Below are 24,657 nucleotides of genomic sequence, written 5' to 3' on the forward strand. Positions count from 1 at the left end.
CCTTATTACAATTGTCTAGAAATCCACTTCTGCTCAATGGTGTGCTGAAATTTTAATCTGGATTCCATGCTTAGGGGTCTGCAGTGGAACCTGAACTCATGATGAATCAGCTACTAATTCAATTTGGCATAAGAAAATAAAAAGAGTAAGCATAGGTCTTTAAAGAAAACGTAATTTACTTTTTTCTGGTGAATCTGTTACAATGCCAAGTTCAGGAATATACGTTGTTAGTTGCTATTTAAAATTTTGCCTAAATTCTCCCACCACCTACTTCTAAAATCAGAAATAATAACAGCTATAGCCCTAGGTGTATTTTTTTTTAAATGCATAATTGGACTGGAGTGAAATTCATTCCAATCATCAATCCTGACATAATGAGACAAACAGCTCTGTATCAGATGTTTATTGCATGTTGTACAACCAACTGCTACATTTTTACCAACATACTGAACTACATTAGAAAATTATTCAACAAATATAGCTGATAAAACAGCTTGTTAATATAAACACCAGTAAACTTGATGAAGTAAAAGATTCACTTAACTGGAATTAATCAAAACACACTACATTCCTTGAACAGTACATCAATCACAAGACTGAATGGTGTTCTTACTTAACAAAAAAACAAAAGAATCTTTGTAATCATACAACTGATCCCAAAGATTACACTGCTGTCACAATTAAACGTTACTTGCTATGTAGCCACATCTTTTACTTAGCATGTATGCACTACAGCATTTACAGCAGTGTTTATACCTGTTGAAAAGTAATGTAATAAAATCAGTCTCTTTGCATTCTGTTTCCATTATGTCATCTAGGTACATCTAAAGGATTTCACCAATATGTTCAAACTATCCCTCTTTTAACCTAAGATCTGAAGCTGCATGCATCTAAAGGATCTAGAAATAGGCACAAGAATGAGAGGTCTGTCAACATGTCAAATTAGGGACAAGATAAACTGTCACTACAGCTCCAAGACACCGCAGAAAGAGACTGATGGCAAATTGGGCAGACAGATAGCAGCTGCAGTTTAATATGGAAAAAAAATGTGAAGTCATATGTTTTGGGACACAACATCAAGAAAAAGTGTCTACCCTAACAGCAAGTGTGTTCCTTTCCAGCAATTCAACAGGAATGTTTACATGGGCAAAGCAGAGTGAAAAATAATGTGGGATGAGTCAAAAATCTGCAGAAGGATGCATCTGATGTTCCATTTACAATGGGCAAAAATGTCATACAGGCAACATTGTGACACCACTGATGAGTGGGTGCAGCAGGGTGACTGAGTGAATGGTGATGAGAGGATGGATCAATGGTTTTGGGTGAGTTGAGAACGGGTGGGTTCTTGATTCTTGTGTGGGAAATGGGCATCATTGATAAGAGTGGAGTTTGTTGCATATTTCTAGTTACCCTTGAAATGAATGACTCTCTAGGCCAATTCAGAGGAAAATTAAGAGTTAACTATATTTAATTGGGTTTGGACTCACATTCAGGTCAGACCAGGTAGGAACAAAGACTGACTTCACCAAAGGACATTAGTGAACTTGATGGGTTTTTACAACAATGATTACACAAATATCATTTGACCAGCTTTAGTCTTAGATTTACCTCTGCCATCTGCTGGGGGAGTATGTGAATCCATGTCTCCAGAACATTAGCCTTGGATTTGGATTACCAGTTACAATTACTAGAACCATTATCCAAGGTGATGAATGTGAGTGAATGAGCGAGTGTGAATGGGTGGGGCTGAGTGACAGGAGGAAAACCTGAGGCAGAAAAGCAACCCGCTTCTGATCTCCACTTTCACGTGAATTCTGCAGTGGCTGACTTAGAACGTGCCATGCCAAACACAAACCAAGGTCAGTGCTAGTTACACTCAGTCCTGGTTCCCAATCCCCTTCCCTGGTGATCAGGAATTGAAGTCCAGACTTTTTCACCCTTTCATCTGCTTTTCAACCAAAAAAGGCAAAGAAAAAAAATTGAGTTAGGTCTGCGGTTTGGCACTTTATTGCTTTGAATTTTTTTTCCTGAAATTGACCATTACAATTAAGGTAAGCCTCATCTGACTGAAATATGCTCACCAGTCCTACTGTGACCAAAACTGAAATGTGGTCCAAATGCCAAACAGTTTGACTAAACTGCTTTACATCCAAGAGGTAAAGAGGAAAAGTTATATGGGTGACACCCCACAGAATGATTCAAAAGTAGTAATACACAGATTGTTAGTAGAAATGAAAAATGTTGAACAGAATAATGAGATTGTCAGTTTGAAGTATGTCATGGGGTATTTAATGTAAAAGCTTGAAAATGATGTAGCATCAATTAGGTTACTTGGCACAGAGCTGTATGCATCTCATTGATAGAAGAACATTATACAAAGGGTAGGGAATGATGTTAGTTACGAGTGAAAACTGACATCTCCACTCACACCCTTCCTACAAACACGACTGGAGGGATCCATTATAGGTTTTCAAAATTAATTAAAGTTTTGAGACAATTAATACTAAAATATAACTTTTGCCACTTGTAGAATCGTTAATAAAAGCCATGAATGTTTTAGAAAATGAGACTGCTGAGGCAGGCATCACCACTCATAGCAGATTTGGATTGTAATTTAAAACTGAAGCAAATTTAAAAAAGGGACAGGAAAAATAAAGTGACATAACAAGCAGCAAGAGAATCAATGGGCTGACATACTGCTGTAATTGATCTGACTTTGTTTTAAACATCTTACATCACCAAAGATAATTGAAGTGGCAAAACCTTGCAACAGGCAAAATATATGAATCCAAACTGCAAATATTCTCTACAATCTTAAAACATAAAACAACATACTGCTCAACACAAATTAAATATCAGCACCCTCACTCATACATTGCACCAGAACACAGGATGAAAAATAGAAGGATACTTTAGATTTTTCCTATATACTTTATCATATAAGAAGTCTTGATCAAATTCACTTAAGTTTTAATTCTCCCCATTAATACAAGAGTGATGTCTCTTGTTCCTCTTCATGTGGCATTTTAAAACAAATTAATAAAGCCATTGGACAATTCAAGGGTCCACCTCCAACAGTAAAAGTTACCCTGGTTTGAGAATTTTTTAAAAATCTGAATCATTTGTTGAATGAACTGCTCACCCTGCTGTCACTTGATTGGAAAAAGACTAATAAAAAGAGGATCTGTGATACGACTTCACAAGTGTCTGACTACAGTGCTGGGTTTTTTTTATATAAAGAATAGTAATTCTCATTAAAATATTAATACATCATTTAAGAACATCCCTTTATGAGACGATTCTTCACCTCTAAAATGAAATCTGTAATCCACAATATCCAAAGGCCATTCCTGGAGTGAGGTGCTGAAGGTGGGTGGCTTGCCCCCAGATCTCTGCTCTCTGGACAATGAGGAAAAGCTTCACAGAATGATATAGTCAACAGGCATTTCTGTTTACCTCCCCCTTCTTTCTTCCTACTCCTACTTTTTTCCACCACTACAGTAGCAAGTTGATACAGGTGATATCTTGCCTTTGCTGATTTTCATGGAGAAAGCAGGATAATTAAAACTGGCATGTCTACTTGAGCTGGGAGTGGATGGCCAATAACCAATACAGAGTTCTGTTTTCAGAATCTATCCAGTGACTTTTGCTAGAATGCATACATGCATATATGTCAGGAGGAAAAAAAACAGAATTAAGCTTGGATAGGAGTTCCACATTTGAATAACAGAGAACATACACATTCAAAATTCAGATAGTTGTTCAACCAAGGAATTGTACTTCAGCATGTCTGAACAAGCGGCTATAGACTCCCCATCATGGTTCTGCGAGACATTCACAAAGGTACTGGTTAATTGCACAGTTATCAAAAACATAATTCATAAAGTAACCATCCTAGAGATGTCCCTGCTGGGCTCAGAAAATTGCTCATGTGCATTTTTAGCTACCATTCCTGAACCCAGTTGTATAAGTTATGCTAATTTCAGCTACCTAACAGTAATTAACAAAAGCTACTTAATAAACTATCTCAAGGCACTTCACAGGAACATTATATTTTAACATTATATTTTGACATCAATCCACACATGGAGACATTAGGGAAGATGATCGAAATCCTGTCAAAGAGGTAGTTTTAAGGAGTGTATTTAAAAACAAAAGTGACGCTTACAGAGGGAATTCCAAAGCCTGGGGCCCAGGCAGCTGAAGGCACAGTCGCCAGTGGTGCAGTAATTAACAGATTGCAATTGAGGAATACAGATACCTCTGAAGATTGTAAGCTGCAGAAGGCTATAGTGATAAGGAGAGGCAAAATCACAGACAACTTCAGACACAAATGAAAATTTTAAAATAAAGGCATTGCTTAAATGAAACCCAGCGTAGAAAAGAACCTTGCACAAGGACAAGGTCAAGTGAGTTTTGGATGACCTCAAGTTTACTAATGGTCGAACATAGGTAGCCTGCCAGCAGTATATTAAAATAGTCAATCTTAGCTAGAAGTAATAAAGGCAAGGAATTTGAAGGACCTTGCTGTCTAGGACTTATCACTGCAACAGCTGAACTAGGTGCCTGCAGTCATGCAATGTTTCACACATGGAAAAGATGGTCTATGTGATGGCATGAATGTATAGTTGGAAGGTCAACCCCAGATCAAGTTTATGACAGCCGGTTCAGCCTCAGACAGCTGCCAGCTGGAATCAGTGTCTAGGAAACGAGAGTTTGTGAAAGGGAGTGAAAACAATGGCTTATGTTTTGCAATAACTAGTTAGAGGAAATTTCTGCCCATTGGGCTCTGGTTGCCTGACAAGTAGTTCAATTAACACATAGTGGAAGGGGAGGTCAAGAGCAGTAGAGGTGAGTGTTACCATGGGAAACACAATCTTGTATTTTCAGACATAATGATCTGAATGTGAGGAAAAACAATGATATTACAGGTGATTCTCAGTCTCCTACTTATTAACCAAGTCTGAAACCTACAACCTGGAAGTCTGAAACCTGGGAGTCTAGTCCCACCCAGCTCAATAACAATTAAGAGCTCCTTGAGAAACGTCACAGATGGTCAAAAAGAAACAGTTTACTTTTCTCAGTCACTCAGAAGGTTATGCATCACTTCCATAAGAACTATTTTGATACTATGGTAGCAGTGGAAACTCGATGGGAGGGATTCAAACACAGAGGTAGAGCCTATAAACAGGAGGTGGTCCAAAAGGGCATGAAGGTAGAGAGGACAGAGACTGGGGAGGTACAAAGCCAAGGTACAATTTTACAGAAAATTCAGCTTCTTGGACCAGAGAAGACATGCAACTGGCAGATGCAACTATGAGATTGTCTCAATGAGCTGATTTGCGTTTTGGTCTTCCTTTACCTGAAAACCATTTCAAAGTGTAATACATTTTAAGCAACATTACTACCCTGTCACTGTCATTCATTCGAAGAAAATCTAACTAGTGCTACATATAGTATATGGTAAAACAGTGTTATTTGAAGGACCTTGCTGTCTAGGACTTATCACTGAACTGTGCTGCTGGCTTCAGAAAACAGGTATTTTACTTTAATAGAATATTTGAAAGGATTGCTGTCAAGATAGCAACACATCACAATTTGGTGAAGTTGGAAGACAATTCTAGGTTCACCATCATTCCTTGTGGTGTTATGGACATTGCTTTGAAAATAATCCAAAATATAAATTTTCCTATATAGACCCCATGCATGCAAATGATTGTTACTGTACATCCAGAAAGTTTATAAAACAATTAACTCTATTTTACTAAAGAAAAAATTTATTCTCAACAATAATTTAATCTGTTTAGAGTTGTAACTTGAAAGAAAATGAACAGGTATAAATTCTAGATTTAAAAAGAAGTGAATTTATCATTGATTTTGCTTCACCAGAATTTTTTCCTAAGGTGGTCTACAAGATCATTAGCTTATACTTACTAGTTAGAAACATGACTATATTAATCTGGAGATGGCACCATCTACATTCCTCCTTTCAAACAACTAATGGCTGTTTGCAAATCTGGTATTCTTTTCTTTCCCCAATAAAAGTTTCAGGTTTAGCTACAAAATGTTAATACAAATGTAACTCAACAAAATGGTAACAGGTAATTTTATAATGCAATTTCTAAACCTATAGAATGTGCAAGAACAAATGTACACTAATTATAAAAGTTAGTAAAAACTACAAAATCAACTTGGAGGTCACAACCTGCATGATGCCACAGTTGACAAAAAAGTTGTAAATGTAACAATAAATTGCTTTCAGTAGCCTAGGTCACTAAATCATTACCGAATAATCCTACTTGTTTCTTTTAATACAATGTTAGCTTTCTTCTTAAAAACATTTAGTGTTTAGTTGATTACTCCATTCAAATCCCCTTGCTTTGATCTTGAAAGATGTGTAGGCTTGTAGATCTGTATAATTAGTCCCTAGTACAAAAGAATGACTGCACCTTCTTCATGGAGCTGCAGCAATCTCTTCATTAAGTTCTAAGTAGATAAAGGAAGCTGGGACTGCAGCCAACATGGACATCTGTGAACTATCTTCTCTGATTAAAATCATGTTGTTTTAAGGCCCATCGCTAAAAAGAAGAAAATAAACATTAGGCATTTTCTTAACATATGCCTAGGAATTAATTAAAACTTAACCTAAGTTAGACCAAGGTATTCTTAATTCCTAGATATGGCAAGGGCACAGAAACACTGATGTTTTAGATGCTGCAGTTATTCTACCAAACTTGGCATTATCCTCATGGAACTCTAATGCATGACACAAAGTGGCATAAAAAGGATTCATCTAGTACTATATTTCAAATTAAACACCAGGAGAAAAAGTAAAAAGTTTAGTATTTCAATGCACAAGTAAAGATTCATACTTGCAAAATTTTCTGCATCGAAAGTGAAGCTATTCAACAAGCACATTTCGAAGTCAGAAGGTAATCAGAGAATTTTCAGATCTAGAATGACTTACATGAACCAAATCACCTCCCTCAAACTTTATTGGCTTAAATCATCTGAAGTTGATTAGACAACAAACTACCCATTTAGCTTCAGAGATAGTAGGAACTGCAGATGCTGGGTCTAGGCCTGAAACGTCAGCCTTCCTGCTCGTATGATGCTGCTTGGCATGCTGTGTTCATCCAGCTCTACACCTTGTCACCCATTTAGCTTCATCTGATTATTCCGCTCAGCCTTCCAGAATTCCAATCTGCTGAAATCAGCGCAGGAAACTGAGAGATATCAATTAAGACAATCCATGCAGAAGCCATGTCCAACTTTTAAAGGCAGTAGGTGCGAAAATCTGGCAAGAAAGGTTTTAAATGTTCCAAGTACGGTGAAGTTTTTTTTTGAGGGGCCGGGGGGGCAGAGCGGGAAGAAGAAGAAAGGTACCAAAACAGTTTGAACATGAAATAATCATGGATAGAGACAAAACCAGCACATTAAACATACTGTAACAGAAATATTATATGTTTGATTGGATTTTTACTTTACTGCATGAAATAAGCAATTAAAATGTTCCAGGCTGTAAAATAACTATCCAATGGACGATTGCAAATGGTTAATATAACCTAAGGAAGTGAGAAACAGACATCATAATGTAAATTATTAGTCAAAACAGCTTCTACAATAGGCCACCCATCCACAAAACAGCATCAGAATAAACATTTAGCAGGCAGTCTAAAAAGAAATGCATATGATCTACAAGCAATTCGCTGCAAGAATCCCTGTTCAGGCTGTTTCACTATAAAGTCCGTTATGTTTTTGCCCCTTCTTGGCTATTCGTCCTTAGATCAGATTTCTCCTTTCTCATTACCAGCTTTAATAGACCTTGCAGAACCTATTCTATATCTATATTATCTGACCTGTACACTTAAGTAATTAAAACTAAAATATGAAAATTAAATAGCACAATTAATAGTGCAATATATAAAGCTGTCAGCTTTAATAGTCAACTGGTCTTATCAGACTTGGCCACTCAGTGAGAATATGCATTCCTGGTCATTTTAACCATCACTGCATATCATAATAGGCAACTGTCAGATGTTACCAGCATCAGAGCTCATTTAAAATTGTTCATGAGCTGGACTGCTTAAGGTCACTTTCAATATTTCCTTATAAACCACATTTAATGGTGCCTGTAGGTGGTAAGGGAAGAAAGAAATGAGAAGGCTGGGGTTGAAATAAATTCACAGAGACCAATATCCCGTCACCAAGTCACCCTTTATTTACACTTGTCACTGATTTGGCTTCTGCAGAGCCATCTCTCAGTGAACAGAACCTCTGATATTCCTGTTTCTATCTGTCAGCCAGGACTCCCTGATTGGGCCAGATTAACAGCCCCAGTCGGAGAACTCATTCTGTTCGGTCCACCTGGCCGACCACATTACAATCACTACAGGTGGAAGAGAGAATTTCTACAGTACAAGACTCTTCTCTTTTTTAATCCCCTACCCCATCCCCTATAAGCTATCTGGATCAGTAGAATTTAGTAGATTCTTTTTTCCCCGAGGTCTTCAAGCGCACTGATTAAACAGCTAATTATGTTCCAAGTTAGAGACACTTAATATTGAGGGAGTCTGCAAAGAACATTCAACTTCAATTAAGCACACCATAGTCGGGAGCAAATGGCGGTATTTGTATAGCCATAGGGAAATTAGACCACAATTTGTCTGTCTACCTATATAAGTACTGAAGTACGTCAGGATTGTCTAACTGCCTGATTCTAATTCAGAGCTAGAGACTTCTGTGGACGTTCCAGGGAACAGGGGAATTGCTAATGGAGGCGCAAACGTCCTGGACAATTCTCACAATGTCAGTGCATCAGAACGGTCATGAGGTCCTAATATGCACTTCATATATAGGCAAGTTAAATAACTTCATGTTGCAACAATTTTCTACAAAGGACTGTTATCAAATCCTATAATCTAACATAAATTTTATCCATTAAATTATTATTACATCAGGCATATCTGTTTCCTCATTATGCACCAATGGTTATAATTCTTTCAACAACTTCAGTCTTTGAGAAAATATTTCACTCCAATAATAGAAATCTGAGGGTGCCATAAACAGTAATTAATACAAATGCGCAACTTATTTCCAACTCTGATGCTGTTTTAGATACACTTCACTGAGTTTCCTATAAGAATGCAAAGCTTATTCATTTCAAAATTCACATTGTTCGCAGATTAATACTCATACACAATAATATCAAGCGTGCAGTGAGTGACTTGTAAAATAGTTCCACAACCAAATTATGAGAATTGATTTTTCCCTCAGGCCACACTGTTGTAGTGATACAGTTATGAACTCTCTGATTAAGGAGTGCAGTTTGCATCTTTTGCAATATGCTAAATTGCTTCTGATGAAAACAAAACATGGCTTAGAACTTTGTAAATTTCTAACTTTTCGTTACTGAATCATTTCACAGAAAGGTATGGAATCATATCAACATTACATAAGAGTATGAACAACATGCTTTTCAACCATCCCTAAGAGGAGCTCTGTAGAAAGAAACATAGATAATTAACAGCTCCAGCACAGTTGACAATCCTGTGGAAATTAAACAAATTTGGACAGCAACTACCTTAATTAATTGGATATGTTTACCTGTTGCCTAGATTGCTTACGATCTCTTGCACCTTTCTCACAAGTTTCTCATTCTGTTGAGGGTCTTCGTCTATTATACTGTGAAGTTTAGTCATAAAGGAATCAACTGTCTCTAATGTCACGCTTTCTCCACTTCCTAAGGATTGAGGAAAGACACAAAAACAAGTCATGTTGGACTGCTGAAGCTGAAAAACAATAAATAAATGTCAATAATGACTCTTGAAGAATGGCACATAGGTATTTATCTACTATACTTACCTTAAGAACTATGAGAAGGATATTTCCCTTGAACATTCTAAGTATTTCTCAAATGTAAAAACTGAAATGCTGGAAATACTCAGTAATCTGCTAGCATCTCTTTGGGCTTGTACCATCAATTTCATAATTTAATCGCTCCTGCATCCCACCCTGTTAAAGATATTTCTTCTTGTTCGTTCCTCCACCCTCTCAACTTGCTTAAAATCTATTTTATCACTATTCTTCCCAGCTCTGATGAAAGATCTTTAATCCAAAACAATCACTGTTTCTCTCCCCACATATGCTACTACCGAACCTACTGTGCATGTCTTGTTTAAAGCTGTGATAAACAAACATTGCATTTTGCTTTTGTTATTTCACAGACTCTTCTTGTGGCATGTCTAGTGTTTAAATAATTCTTATTATTAACATGCTTGTGTTAATTAATTTGATATCCCTTAATAAAGAAGAAATTTCAGTCAGATTTCAGTAGGATATTGCAAATCTTCAGGGTTAGGATAGGCACATCAAGAGATATCTTTCAACCTTTTACAATGGGAAGATATGTTCAATTACCAAAAATAGTTTTAAATTCCCTTTTGTCCTCAGTCAAGGCTTGCAAGGCAAGCAAAGATGGACAATTTGACAGCTGCCTTATGCAGATGTACATCTGCCAGTCTTTGACTATCTCCGGCATCATTCTGCAGTATTCCCAGGTAAAGCAGGATCATCACAGAACGTCAGTTATGGACACACGTTTCTGGTCCTACTTACACAGTTAAATCACCTTTAGACTAGATTCAACTACCAAAAGAAATAGGTTCATTGCATCCACTCGATCAAATAATTTGAAAGGTCTAAATTACGTATCATCCTTCTAATCATAAGAGAACACAGTAGGCAACAGGTTTATAAAGAATGTCCTCTTGTTATACACTTTAAGCCCTGGGGTCTTCGTGGTGACTCTGCACTCTATCGTCTTCAGAGACAATTGCTTTCCTGATGTTCACAGCCCAAAATTAAACATTGTTCTGACCTCTGAACAATGCTCTAAAACACTAAAGCCTCAATTCCTCATTTCTGTATTCTAAATCCTTTACAGTCAAGATCTTTTCTATTACCTTTTTGTAGTTCTGCTGTCAGTGTGCGATTTGCGTACATGGATATCCAATTGCTTTGCCCTCATTTGTTTGCCATTAAACACAAATTCATTTTATCTCTCTCGCATCCAGAGAGGACAACCTCATTTTCACATATTGATCAAAAGATGTAACAAATTAATCCTAGCCAATCTATAATCTGTTGTAATTCCATACTTCCATCTATGAGACTTGTGTCGTTTCACAGTGTCAACTGTAAAATTGGATCTAAAACTTCCCACTGCATTATCCAAAACAGCGATGTATATGATGAAACATAGTTCCAACAGCAGATCACTGGGGAATACAATCTGACACTTCCTCTTAATCAGAACATTGCTGACATTATCTGGGGTCAATATTGCTTGCCACTCATCAGCCCAAACCCCTACTTTGGCAGGTCCTGTTACATGCATATATGGTAATGGTAATGAAATTCACTGAGAATAATCAGCCTGAAGATTTGTGGGCCTGGGATAATACCCTAAGAAACTTTGATGTCCTGGGATTGAGATGATTGCTAGGCTTAACTCCGACCTATGGCAAGTTGCTCCAATTCCCACTAACTTGAATTTTGCCAGGGCGCTTTGAAATCATACTTGTCACATGCTATTCTGGTTATCTTATCCATGTTTGGATCAAGGCTGTAATGAAGGCAGAAACTGAGTGAGTCTACAGAACTCAAAACTAAAAATTAGTGAGCAAGTTACTGCTGCACTCCCTTGCCTTTGCGTCGTTTTTCATGAAGTTATTCCCTTTTCCTTTGGGATTTCTAATGTCACCTCCTAGAGTCTTCAGTTGCTCCTCCTCATAGTATCACAGAATTGTTACAGTTCAGAAGGAGGCCATTTGGCTCATCATGCCTGCATGAGTTGTATTACCTGGTACCAATCTCCTGCGCTTTCCCCATATCCCTGCAAACCATTTCTATCAAATAATCATCCTGTTAAATGCCTCAACTGAACTTATTTTCACCACATTTTGAGGCAGGGCATTCCATACTTTTAACCACCTGCTGTATGAAAAGACATTTTTTTCTCTCATCACCCTTTCTTTGTTTGCACACAATTTTAATGCCTTCTCATTCTTTTTTCTAAACTGAGCAGGAACGGCATATCCCTATTTACTCTACCTAGCCTGCTCATGATTTTTGAAAACATCTACCAAATTTCTTCTCAGCCTTCTTTTCTCTAAGGAGAACAGACTCAACTTCTTAAATCTATCCTCATAAGTGAATTTTCTCATTTCTGGAACCACTCTTGTACATTCTGCAATCTCACCAATGCATTCACATCCATGCTATCATGTGGCTTCCACAACTATACACAATACGCTAACTGAAACCTAACAAGTGTCTTGTACAAGTTCAACATCACCTCTTTCCTTTTGTACTTTATGCCCCTTCTAAGAATGCCAACAACACCATGCGCTTTATTAACTGCCTTTGCCACCTGATCTGTCACTTTCAATGATCTGTGTATATGTACATCCAAGTCCCTCTGTTGCTGCACCTTTTTAAAATTGTACCCTTATTTTATATTATCTTTCAATGTTCTTCCTACCAAAGTGTATCACCTTATTTCTGTCTGCATTGAACTGCATCTGCCACCTGTAGCCCCACTCCATCACCATGTCAAAATCCATTTGGAATTCCACACTGTCCACCTCACAGTTTACGATTCTTTTCTGCTCCATATATTCTGCAAAGTTCAAAATTGTCCCTATACATCCAGATCCAAATCACTAAAATATATCAGGGAACGCAAAGGTCTAAGCACAGGCCACTAGAGAACTCCACTACAAACCATCCTCAACTGTGAAAAATTTCCGTTAATTATTACGCTGTTTCCTATCACAGCCAATTGTGCATCTACATTATTACTGTATCTTTTATACCATAATCTGTAACTTTCCTCAAATCTTTAAGGCTGACAGCCTCCCTGTCTCAGGTTTCTGTATTTTCCGTCACTGGTTATTTTCTCTTTCCTTGACCATACTCCTGCCCCAGCACTGTCAGCTTCTGAATTAAGTTAGATGTTGAGTGCTGAACTTGTCTTTTTGCTGCTTGCATGGCTGCTGTCACTCTCCATTGGCGTTCATATTTCAGCTGCAGATTGATATCCTGGGTCTTCATAATGCAAAATGCTCTTAACGTGGTAAGTTCACTCGCTTGAATTTTGTTTTTTTTCTCTTGGTCTTCTGAGTTTCTTCTCATGGAAAGGGTCAGATCCATACCACTACAACCATGTATTCTTTGCCCAGGTGCCAACTCTAGTACCTTGTCGTATTTGCCATTTCTACCAGTTTGCAGTACTGGGCAAGGTTTGTTTGAGGCTGTTCGTTGCCCCAAACTTCCTTTGTCTTTGCTGTGTATTAGGTCTGCATAGTAATTAAAAGGTAGAGGAATAATATAGATTATCCACAGAAAAGGCTCTGTTCTTAGATAACAAGTTTGTTGCATACTAGCAACAAGTACAACATTTGGTCAAGCATAATTATCAGGACCTTAGGGAGCTAGAATAGATATGTCTACTCCCTTAGGAAGCTAGAGTAGAATTCCTCATCTCCACTCTTAGGTAGCATCAGTAGATTGTGTGGAACCAACATAACATGAACTTTAAGCCCTTCATAGACTGTTATATAAAGTAACAGCTATGAGGCAGAAGGCTGAAAATTCAAATTCCACTCCAAGACATGAGCAAAAAAAAAAAAAAAAAATTCTAACAACCCTATGCAGTACTGAAGGAGAGCACTGGAGAGCAATTGTTGTCTTTCAGATAAGATGTGTTCTCAGGAATGCAAAAGTTTCCAAAGCTTTTGAAGAGGAGTTATCCCGGACATTCCGGCCAATAGCAGTCATCCCTCAGTCAAAATCACAAATACAGACTGTCTGGTCTTTATCATATTGCTGTGAACAAATTGGCAGCCATGTGACAATGCTTTAAAATACTTCACTGAAGTCACATAATGAGTTGCACAAATACTATATTTTTTCCTGTTTAGAGCATATGCCAATTTATTAGTCTCTAAATTTTGTTTTATAAACTTTTGCAGTAACATCTAATAGCCTTGGAAGTTCTTTTGATAATCTATTTTAGCACTCCATGCTACTTACTTTGTAATCTACTGTTGCTTTTATAACCTCCCAATTTACTGAAGTTCCACCTTGTCTTTATGCAAGGCTTCTCTTTTAGGTTCATACTGTAGCCTCAGTTTCCTTACAACGGAGACATCAAACCTTTTCTACTGGCTATATCTATGGCACCATTAATCATGTACTGCAAAAGTTTGTTACTTCTCTGGTTGGAATACATTGCAGCAAATATAGCAACAAACTTTAAGCAAGCAACATGCCAATTCCACATTTAATGTGATATCTTATCTTTGAATTCTAGCACATAGGTCAGCAGGTAATAAATATGGCTAATAGAAAGTTGGTCCTTATTTCATGGAGGTTGAAGTATAACAAGGTAGGGAAATCTTACTGTAGCTGTACAAGACCGAGATAAGGAGCAATTTCGTCTCTCATAGGATTGAAAGCCACTGGAACACCGTGCCACAGAAGAGCTTTGGGCAAGTTCTCATGCACATTTAATGCTGAGATACATAGATTCTTGATTAGTCAGGGAATCAAGGCTTATGAGGAAACGGCAGGAAAGTGGATATGAGGTGTTTTGGATCATCCATGATCATACTGAATGGCAGAGCAGGCTCACAGGGCCAAACACCCTACTCCTGTTCATATTTATTATTGTCTTTTGGTCTAATCTAACAGGACTACTACAAAAGTGGTCTTCTGGTCAAACTACAATACAAAACACGACTAACGTGAATAAAGTAAGACAACTTGTTTATTAAGGTGTGCTTTTTAAAAGAAAGATTATGAGCAAACCAGACAGCCGACAAAAAGAACAAAGAAATCAAAAACACTGTCATCATTATTACTTGTACTACTATCAGGTTACAAGCTTATCTGAAATGGACTGACAAACTGGACATGTTATTTACATCCAAAATAGAAGCTAAATTCATGGCAAACGAACAGCCATTGGAGGAAAAGATTATCTGTGGGGAACTCTGCACGTAGAAGGTTAATTAAGAGCCAAATTTCAGGGTTTTGATGAACACCAGAAAGATATTAAAAGGAAGAGCAAACAGTCTTTTGACAGTTGCTTGCCGAACAAGTATTTTTCACGGAAAAGCTCATTTACCCTGATCAAAAGACAAGTAATTGCTGCTAATTTCATTCCTTCAGCAGCAGTAATTAGAAACGAAACACTTTAGTGCTATTAACAATATTTGAAAATCAAACAATTACATTCTATTGCCAAATTATTTTTTGTCTTCATTTAGAAATTAAATATATGGTTCAATCTTCATGAAAAAATAGCTTTCCACTTTGATAAATACTTAAAATAATTATTTTCTTGTGCAGAATTTTAATGTCTGGTTGTCCCATCAGTACATTGTGTCATATCATAAACTGTCTATGAATGACTAAAGGGCAGAATTTCACGTAACTGATTGCATAAAAATGATGGGACTGTGATGGGAATTTTTCTTCGGTTTGGGAAACCTGGATTGCAAAAATGATGAGCTGATTTCCAACACCACACCTCTGTACTGATTAGAAAAAAAGATTAAAATTGCTTAAAGCAATTTGTTGTTGTATGCTAATCTGGCAAATTGGCATTAATGTGCAAGTGGCTTGTACTGTGGTCTGCAAAGACTCTCAATGTCTAGAGAATAAAACTTCACATTTCTTCAAGTACAGCTCAATAAACCAAGTCACTGCTGAGTCTCTAGTGTCACGACTTTTAAATTCAAGCATGAGTGGCACAAAAACTAACAAATGCCAGAAAATATTTAATGGCATTGATTTCATGGCTGGTACTGTAGTACTAACATCTTTTTTCATGAATGGTGATGATACCTGGCTCTACTTTACCATTTCATCCCTGACTATGTCGTGTTATATTCCTTTCCCGATGTCCAGTCTCAGTTGAAGCAAAATTTCATCCAATTAAAGTTTGGGAAGATCACAGCCATTGTCTTCAGGCCCAAACTGCTAACTCCACTTCATAGCCACAACTCCATGTATTTCCCTGGTCACTGTCTGAGGTGCAATCAAATTGTTGCAAGCTATTTGACATGAAAATCAGAGCTATATTATGTCTAGAACAGAACCTCATATCCTCTCACAAAGACCACCTAATCATGCCTCTGTAATGGTGCATGTCTCTTCTTTAAGCTTCAGCTCATCTGTGCTTTGGTTCGTATAGAATAGGACTAGGAGTGTACCTGTTGAGCAAAGATCCTGGTTGATCAAGAGGTCCACATAATGTAAAAACACACATTAAGTTATAGAAACATAATGCAAGGGTATAAATATCTCTGCTATAGTTTATTTACATCATTAGTCACTTAAATAGTAATGCAACTTTGCCTTAAATAAAACTTACCAGCAGAGAGCCCTTTCACTCGCACTGTCAACTGACTGCCCGAGAGATTGCGGGGATTGCGATAATACAGTAAACTTCAGGTATTTGAGGTATATAAGTTTTGTCAGTTCATTGAGAATGAAGGTTTTGGTTAAAACAAAGTTGACTGTATTCCAATATTCAAATGCTCTCCTGGAAAGCCTCAACTCTTTGATTTTCTAAAAATTTTAGCTCATCCAACAATCTGCTGTCCATGTTCTAATTCACACTAGGCCCTGATCATCAATCATCCGTATACTCACTAACCTACACTAATTCCATGTCCATCATGATCATTTATTTTAAAATATTCATCCCCATTCAAATCCTTTCTTGGCCTTACCTCTCCCTATCTCTGGAAGGGTGTTTGGTTTACTGGAGGTTTGCAAAAACTGAGCTCCTCAGCTGCACCTTCAGCCATCTTGGTCCGATAGCCTGGAAATCTCTCCCTAAAATGTTTTCCTTCCTAAAACCTTCAAACTCTGCTCCTTTAAGAGCCTAAGGAAAAAAAATATTATTTTTCATCAAACTGTCCCCCTCCTGGCCTCAAGTGAGTTTTTGTCTCGTTCTGCCTCTTTGAAGCACTTATGAAGGCTTTATGATGTGATTATTAGATGTGCTCGATAAATGCAAATTTTTATTGCATTGCAAGATACTCTTATCATCTGATTTGGGCAATAGTTAATACCAGCTGAACGTGGACTACAGCAAGTAACTTACTTCATAATTGTCTTTATCTCTGATAAACTCAAGGGCCCACAAAAATTTCGGACATGCTCTTATCTGGTCTATTGACAATGGTTGCTTAACTATACAAGTGCAATTATGTCTTAAGTTTACATAGCACTAAATACACTCATGAATATTTGCTACCATTATTCCATAAGCTTATCTATTCACAGTTCATCATGGCCAATTAATTTCCAATCCTTCTGATATTTGATTGACTAAAGTTAAAACCTTGGTATAGGAAAATTTACATCAAGAGCTGAGACGAGCAGGAAAAAGGTGAGGTAACTTGTAGGTTACTATCATCCAGCATCACAAACTGAATACTGCTTATAATGGAGTTTTTACAGCAAAGAATTAATATTTCAGCATCGTACTTGTATTCTGTTCTCTTAAAATATCAAACTACCCATCCATCATACATAAATTAAGATTTAAATTTGTGTAGGCTTTAAAAAAGACTCTCTCAGATAAATGTATTGACTTTATCCTCTTTTAGCAACTTTGAAGTTGTAGGCAACAACTTTGACCCTTGATAATTAAAAAAATAACTCTATGATAGCGTCCTTGAATCAAACATCCATTTGCCTGGCTGCACAAAAAAAAGCCTTTGCAGCTAATGAGGTCCCCAAAACTCTAGTTGTATGATATCTCTTTTTGAAACACGTTGCAAAAGTGTGATGGTTTGGATGGATTAATTGACTGTATCAGTATAGTTGACTTTCTAACCTGGTAGAGAGACATTACTGAAGCTAGTGGTTAACATTTGTCGCAAATTCTCGAGATGTTTGTGTAGAGTTACATTCTGGTTCTGTTCTTCAGCCAGCTCCTCTTCCAGTTTCTCTTTAGCACTTCTCATGTTGTCAATGTGTTTCTGCAAGACTGCATTCTGCTCCTCATATTCAATATTAGTTTTGCGTAATTTTCTCAACTCTGCTTCTCGAGCTGCAAAACAAAATAATTCAGCAAATTCCCAGTGTATTTCATACGATCTTCATAGCATGATTTCCTTCAAGAAGGCCAAATGTAAAATGATACAACAAACACGTCCACAAAAACGTCCATTCATCCCACACGTAAACCTGATTCTTTGTGGTTCATCACATTATTGTCCTTAACCAGCCCTCACAATCTCAACCTGACCTCCCAGTCTTTGGCTTCCCAAATTACCTCATTTGTTACAACGCAAGCTTACAGAATTTTGTAATGATTAATCCTGCATGGGCCCCAGTTAAACCTGCCTCTTGTGGGGTTCGTGGAACATTCTTTGCTCCAGTCCTACTCGGCCTCTCCCCACAACTCTTTCTTTTTCTGCTACATCAATGACATCGGGTACCCACAGTCACAAACAAAAAGTGAGAGGAGTGAAAGGAGAAGTTGTTCAAATTGAGGACAAGTTCAGTCAGGCAGAGAAAGGTGGTGGTGGTGGATGGGAATGGTTCAGGTCTTCTTCCCAAAAATAAGTGGAAAGCCCCAAGACCATCCTGTTGGGGGATGGATGTGTAAACAGATTTAACCAAATATACAGAGGAGACGGTTACTGCTGGCAAACTGGAAAGTCTGAAACCAACGGAAAGCATCAGAAGAATCGCAGACATAAGTGGGGAGGGATGAACAAGGGGAAACTGCCTGCTGCAGTGTTCCAGTTAGCCTCACGGTAAGCTCAAAGAACAGTATCCTGTTTTCTGCTTGAGGACCTTACAGCCTCTAGGACTCAAAACTGAGTTCAATAACTTTAGAGCCTGATACTGTCCTTCCAAGTGCTTTTGCCCACCCCCACTTATTCTAGCATGACATGGGTTGCTTCCAGCACAACCAACCCTGGCGACATCCTTTCCACCCACTCTGAGGCTATTATCACACTACATGGATTGCTTGAAGTAAAAACTACCCATTCTCTCCTACTCTCAGTTTCACTTATTCAGTTTCTCTTCTCTTCTGTCCTGGCCAATCAACAATCACCTGCCTACCACTTTCATATCTCAGTCTCTCTGGGCTCCGTCTTCACCTATCCACTCACCTCTCATTCCATTCTCCTCTACTTCATCTTCTGTATAAATAGCACATTTTCCTAGCTGCAATCAGTTCTGATGAAGAGTCACCAGACACGAAATGTTATCTCTGCTTTCTCCCCTCAGATGCTTTGCTTTGTTTTGTTTCAGATCTCCAGCATCCCCAGTTCTTTGTTTTCTTCAAAAAAGGTTCTGTTCCCCACTTTAATATAAAACATTTGACATTATTTAAGATGGACAGGAGGTCTTACATCCTTAGGAACACGACAAGGTAGATGCAGAGCGGTTGCTTCTCCTTGTGGGACAGCCAGAGGGCATAATCTCAGAGAAAGGAGTCACCTATACAAGACAAAGATGAGGAAGATGTTTTCTCTCAGCGGGTGGTGAATCTGTGGAAATCTTTATGAAAGAGAGCTTTTGAGGCTGAATCATTAGATACATTCAAGGCTGGGGACAGATTTTTAATCCGCAGAGGAATCAAAGGTTATGCAGATAAATCAGGAAAGCGGAGTTGAGGATTATCAGATCAGCCATGATCTTACTGAATGACGGAGTGGACTCACAGAATTGAATGGCCTACTTCTGCACCCAAGTCTTGTAAATGTGCATCGACTGCTTCTTTGTTTTGCATCCTTCTTCTTACTGACAATGGCTCTTTTTATAAATGACAAGTCTGAGCACAATGGTAGTGTTCAGTTACGTTAACTTTCCAAAATCATCTGTCCCATCTGTCTTTGAATATCAATATCTTTGAATTAAATTGCATGGAGCACACTATTAATCACATAATTTCTTAAAAATATTCAAATTATCGTAATCATAAGTCTGTTTTACACAGATGCACCATCAACAGCTGAAGACACACTTAGAGTGACCTCAAAATGACTTGTAAATACACTACTAGAACAACCTGCGCTTTGGTCAACATTGTCCATGTCAGATTTTAATTTATAACAGACCCACTTTAACATGCTATGGAAGAAGAACTTCTAACAAACTAAGGTCTCAAGACACCTTATGCTTTAAGGATTCCTTCACCATTAAGGTTATCTAATTAACGTACCATTTATCGTACAATTTTATGCAATTCCCAAGAACATTACTCAATAAAAAACAACCTGCCATTTTATAGTATCTTCATAGTACTAAATCGTTATTTCTTCAAAAATACGCTATACTTGATGAAGGATCGATGAAGACAGAGTGGTGGACACGATCTATATGGACTTTAGTAAGGCGTTTAACAAGGTTTCACATGGTAGACTGGTCAGCAAGGTTAGATCACATGGAATACAGGGAGAAGTAGCCATTTGGATACAGAACTGGCTCGAAGGTAGCAGACAGAGGGTGATGGTGGAGGGTTGCTTTTCAGACTGGAGACCTGTGACCAGCAGTGCGCTGCAACAATCGGTGCTGGATCTTTTTATCATTTATATAGATGATTTGGATGTGAGCATTGGAGGTACAATCAGTAAGTCTGCAGATGACACCAAAATTGGAGGTGTAGTGGACAGCAAAGAAGGTTCCGTCAGGGTACAATGGGATCTTGATCAGATGGGCAGGTGGGCTTAGGAGTGGCAGATGGAGTTTAATTTACTCAAGTGTGAGGTGCTGCATTTTGGAAAGGCAAATCAGGACTGGACTTATACATTTAATGGTAAGGTCCTGGGGAGTGTTGCTGAACAAAGAGACCTCGGAGTCCAGGTTCATAGTTCCTTGAAAGTGGAGTTGCAGGTAGACAAGATGGTGAAAAAGGCATTTGGTATGCTAGCCTTTATTGGTCAGAGCATTGAATTTAGGAGTTGGGAAGTCATGTTGCAGCTGTACAGAACATTGGTTAGGGCACTTTTAGAATACTGCATTCAATTCTAGTGTCCCTGCTAGGAAGGGTGTTGTGATACTTGAGAGGGTTCAGAAAAGATTTAGAAGGATGTTGCCAGGGTTGGAGAGTTTGTGCTATAGAGAGAGGCTGAATAGGCTGTGGCTATTTTCCCTGGAGTATTGGAGGCTGAAGGGTGATCTTACAGAGGTTTTCAAAATCATGAGGGGCATAGTTAGGATGAATAGACAAGGTCTTTTCCCCGGGGTAGTGTGGTCCAAAACTAGAGGGCATAGCAACCCAACAAAAATTGGCAAATTGAACAACCATCACTGTCAGTTTTCTACTATCTAAAGCAGTTGAAAAAATATTTAATTTAAAAATGTAATATTTGATTTGACATTTCACAGAATCAAAGAAGTATTACAACACAGACAGAGGCCATTTGACGATTCACGCCTGCACTGACTCATGGGGTGGCACGATGGCTCAGTGGTTAGCACTGCTGCCTCACAGCACCAGGGTTCGATTCCACCCTCGGGCGACTGTCTGTGTGGAGTTTGCACGTTCTTCCAGTGTCTATGTGCGTTTCCTCCGGGTGCTCTGGTTTCCTCCCACAGTCCAAATATGTGCAGGTTAGGTGGATTGGCCATGCTAAATTGCCCAGTGTTCAGGGATGTGTAGATTAGGTGAGTTATAGGGGGATGGGTCTGGGATGCTCTGAGGTTCGGTGTGGACTCAATGGGCCGAAGGGCCTGTTTCCACACCGTAGGGATTGGATTCTATGATTAAGTGAGCATCATTGCCACATGCAAATTTCCTACTATTCCAAAGACACCTGCACACTACTTTAATCCAAATAATCTTCAATACCCTCTTAAATGTCTCAATTGAACCTGCCTCCACCACATTTCCATGCAGGGCATTCCGTAACCTAACTAGTCACTGACTGAAAATTTTTTTACTGACTCTGCCCTTGCTTCTTTTGCAGATCACTTTAAATCTATGCCCTCTTGTTTCTTTATGAGTGGGAACAGTACCTCCCTATCAACTCTCTACAACCCACTCATGATTCTGAAAACCTCTATCAATTCTCCTTTTAGCCTATTTCTCTCCAAGAACAATCTTAACATTCGCAACCTCTCCTCATGATTGAAGGTCCTCATCTCTGAAACTATTCTCGTAAACCACTTCTGCACTGTATTCACATCCTTCCTATAATGCATCACCCCTAACCGTACACAATACTCCAGGTGAGGTCTAACAAGTGTCCTGTAAAAGTTTACCATCATCTCCTTGCTCTTGTACTCTACGCTCCTATTAAAGCAGAGAATACTGCATGCTTTACTTACTGCTCTCTCTACCTGCTCTGCCACTTTCAATGATATGAGCACGTACACACCAAGATCCCTGTGCTGCTGCACCCCTCTTAGAATTATACCCCCTATTTTATATTGCCATTCAATGTTCTTCCTTCCAAAACACATTGATGCACACTCCTCTGCAATTAAACTTATTTGCTACTTACCTGCTCGCTCCACCAACTTATCTATGTCCTTTTGAATTTCTACAGTCCTCCTCTCATTGTACAATTCATACAAGTTTTTTCTCATGTGAAAATTTTGAAATTGTCTCCTGCAGACCCAGACTTAGATTTTTTTTTCCTTTAAAGAAATAACTTCTTTTATTTCATTACTTTTCAGTACTGAAGCAGTTACAAATTTAAACAATGAAAAGCATTAATTGACATGACAGCAAGACAGCAGCTCATGCTGATAATTCCACTTAGCACAAATTCTTTTCAGCAGTTCCAACAGCAAAGCTTTGGCTGGGGTAATTCAAAGTGGAATATTCAAAGTGGTTTACGAGAATATTCAAAGAGGAAAAGCAAGGATCCCACTACCGACCCCTGGATACAATCTATCTTTTATTCATAAATCCTTTCAATGCTTCAGTGGTCTCCATCGTGCTAACTCCTCTAGCTTTACAACTGTCCCTCCCCATATCCTCTGTTTTCAGTCTCATATTTCAGTCCCTTTTACCCTCACTATTTGCTGTGATGCCTTCAATCATCGAGATCCGATTGAGAGGGCTAGTATATAATAGCAGGGACTGAAAGGCCTGGATCGAGTGAACATGGAGAAGATGTTTATACTCATAAGAGAGACTAAGACCCAAGGGCACAGCCTCAGAGTGAAGGAATGATCCTTTAGAACTGAGATGAGGGGGAATTTCTTCAGCTAGAGGATGGTGTATCTGTGGAATTCACTGCCAAAATGTTTTTTTTTTTGGGGGGGGGGGGGGGGGGGGGGCGGTGGTGCGGTGTCACTAGGTGTATTTAAGACAAGAGATAGACAGGTTCTTGATTAATAAAAGGATCAAAGGTTATGGGGAGAAGGCAGAAGAATGGGTTGAGAAACATATCAGCCACGATTGAATGACGGAGCAGACTCAATGGGCCAAATGGCCTAATGCTGCTCTTATATCTTATGGTCTTATGACATCATGGCAGTTTTTGACATCCATGGCACTACTGAAATGCAAATTGTTTTTCACTTCAAGTACTTGAACACATGAGCATAACCCAAGAATAATTTTAACTCAGTCAATCCTCCCTACCTTTGTTATGATCAAGAAACTCTTCTGTAAATATTGGAATATTAAACATGGACATTCTTCCTTGCTGATCATTGTCGTTCTTCTGAAGGGAAAGAACAGGCAAATTAACTTGAAGAGCTTACTATATTGAATACATTTACAATTTTTACATCTCCACCTGCTTTCTAATCTGAAAGCTAGCTCAGATGGAAATTTCAGATGGATAGGGAACAAGGAAAGGATACAGTAGCTATATTAATTAAGAATAGCATTAGTACAATAGAGAAAGATTGCCTTCGTTCTAAAGATCAAGATGCAAAATCAGCTTTGTTAAAAATAAGACTTACTAAAAAAAATGGTAAGATGTCACTGGTGAGAGAACGTATAGGCATTAACCACTAACAGTAACCACCCAGCAAAATATGGTATACAGGAAGAAACAATCGGGATTTGTGAGGAACACACAGTACAGCGATAATTGATCTATATAGATTTTATGTAGATTGAAGGAATCAGATTGGCAAAGGTAGCCTGCAAGTTGAGTTCATAGAGTGTTTTCACAACAGCTGCTGAGAGCAGCAACAGCCAACTAGAGAACAGATTAATCAATACCTGGTTGTATTCAATGAGACAAGCTTAAACAATGACCTTATAATGACGGTACTTCCAGGTGAATGTGCAGGTAATGTGAGTGAATTTCATAGTCAGTTTGAGAGAGAAGTGTCAAAGGTTAGTGCTACAAACTTAAATATGGGCATGTATGAAGGCATCAAAACAGAGCTGACTAAAGTGAACTGGAAAACTAGGTTAAGGAATAGGTCAGTACAGACGCAGTGGCAAACATTTAACGATATGTTTCATAAAAATTGTGAGAAAAAAGAGGAAGGATGTACTACGCCTGGCTAAACTTAAAGATATGAAAGTTTAAAGATTACAAGGTGTAGAGCTGGATGAACACAGCAGGCCAAGCAGCATCAGAGGAGCAGGAAGGCTGACGTTTCGGGCCTAGACCCTTCTTCAGAAAAAGGGTCTAGGCC

At 38.3% G+C, this 24,657-nt stretch overlaps 1 protein-coding gene across 3 annotated transcripts in view; it reads right to left on the reverse strand.

Annotated features, from left to right (window-relative positions):
* Nucleotides 1–388: 388 nt before the first annotated feature.
* LOC109916744 (SWI/SNF-related matrix-associated actin-dependent regulator of chromatin subfamily E member 1-related-like) overlaps nucleotides 389–24,657 on the reverse strand; it is a 38,886-nt gene continuing 14,617 nt past the window's right edge. For 2 of the 3 annotated variants that reach the window (XM_048594429.1, XM_048594425.1), the window contains exons 6-9: nucleotides 23,642–23,723; nucleotides 17,921–18,136; nucleotides 9,607–9,742; nucleotides 389–6,578 (exon numbers count right to left, since the gene is read on the reverse strand). In XM_048594429.1, the coding sequence (XP_048450386.1) occupies nucleotides 6,566–6,578; nucleotides 9,607–9,742; nucleotides 17,921–18,136; nucleotides 23,642–23,723 (447 nt within the window). In that variant the 3' untranslated portion in view covers nucleotides 389–6,565. The remainder of the gene's footprint in view (nucleotides 6,579–9,606; nucleotides 9,743–17,920; nucleotides 18,137–23,641; nucleotides 23,724–24,657) is intronic. The other variant, XM_048594434.1, reaches the window with a different exon arrangement.

The sequence above is a fragment of the Rhincodon typus genome, chromosome 3, assembly GCF_021869965.1.
Source record: "Rhincodon typus isolate 14 chromosome 3, sRhiTyp1.1, whole genome shotgun sequence".
Taxonomy (NCBI): domain Eukaryota; kingdom Metazoa; phylum Chordata; class Chondrichthyes; order Orectolobiformes; family Rhincodontidae; genus Rhincodon; species Rhincodon typus.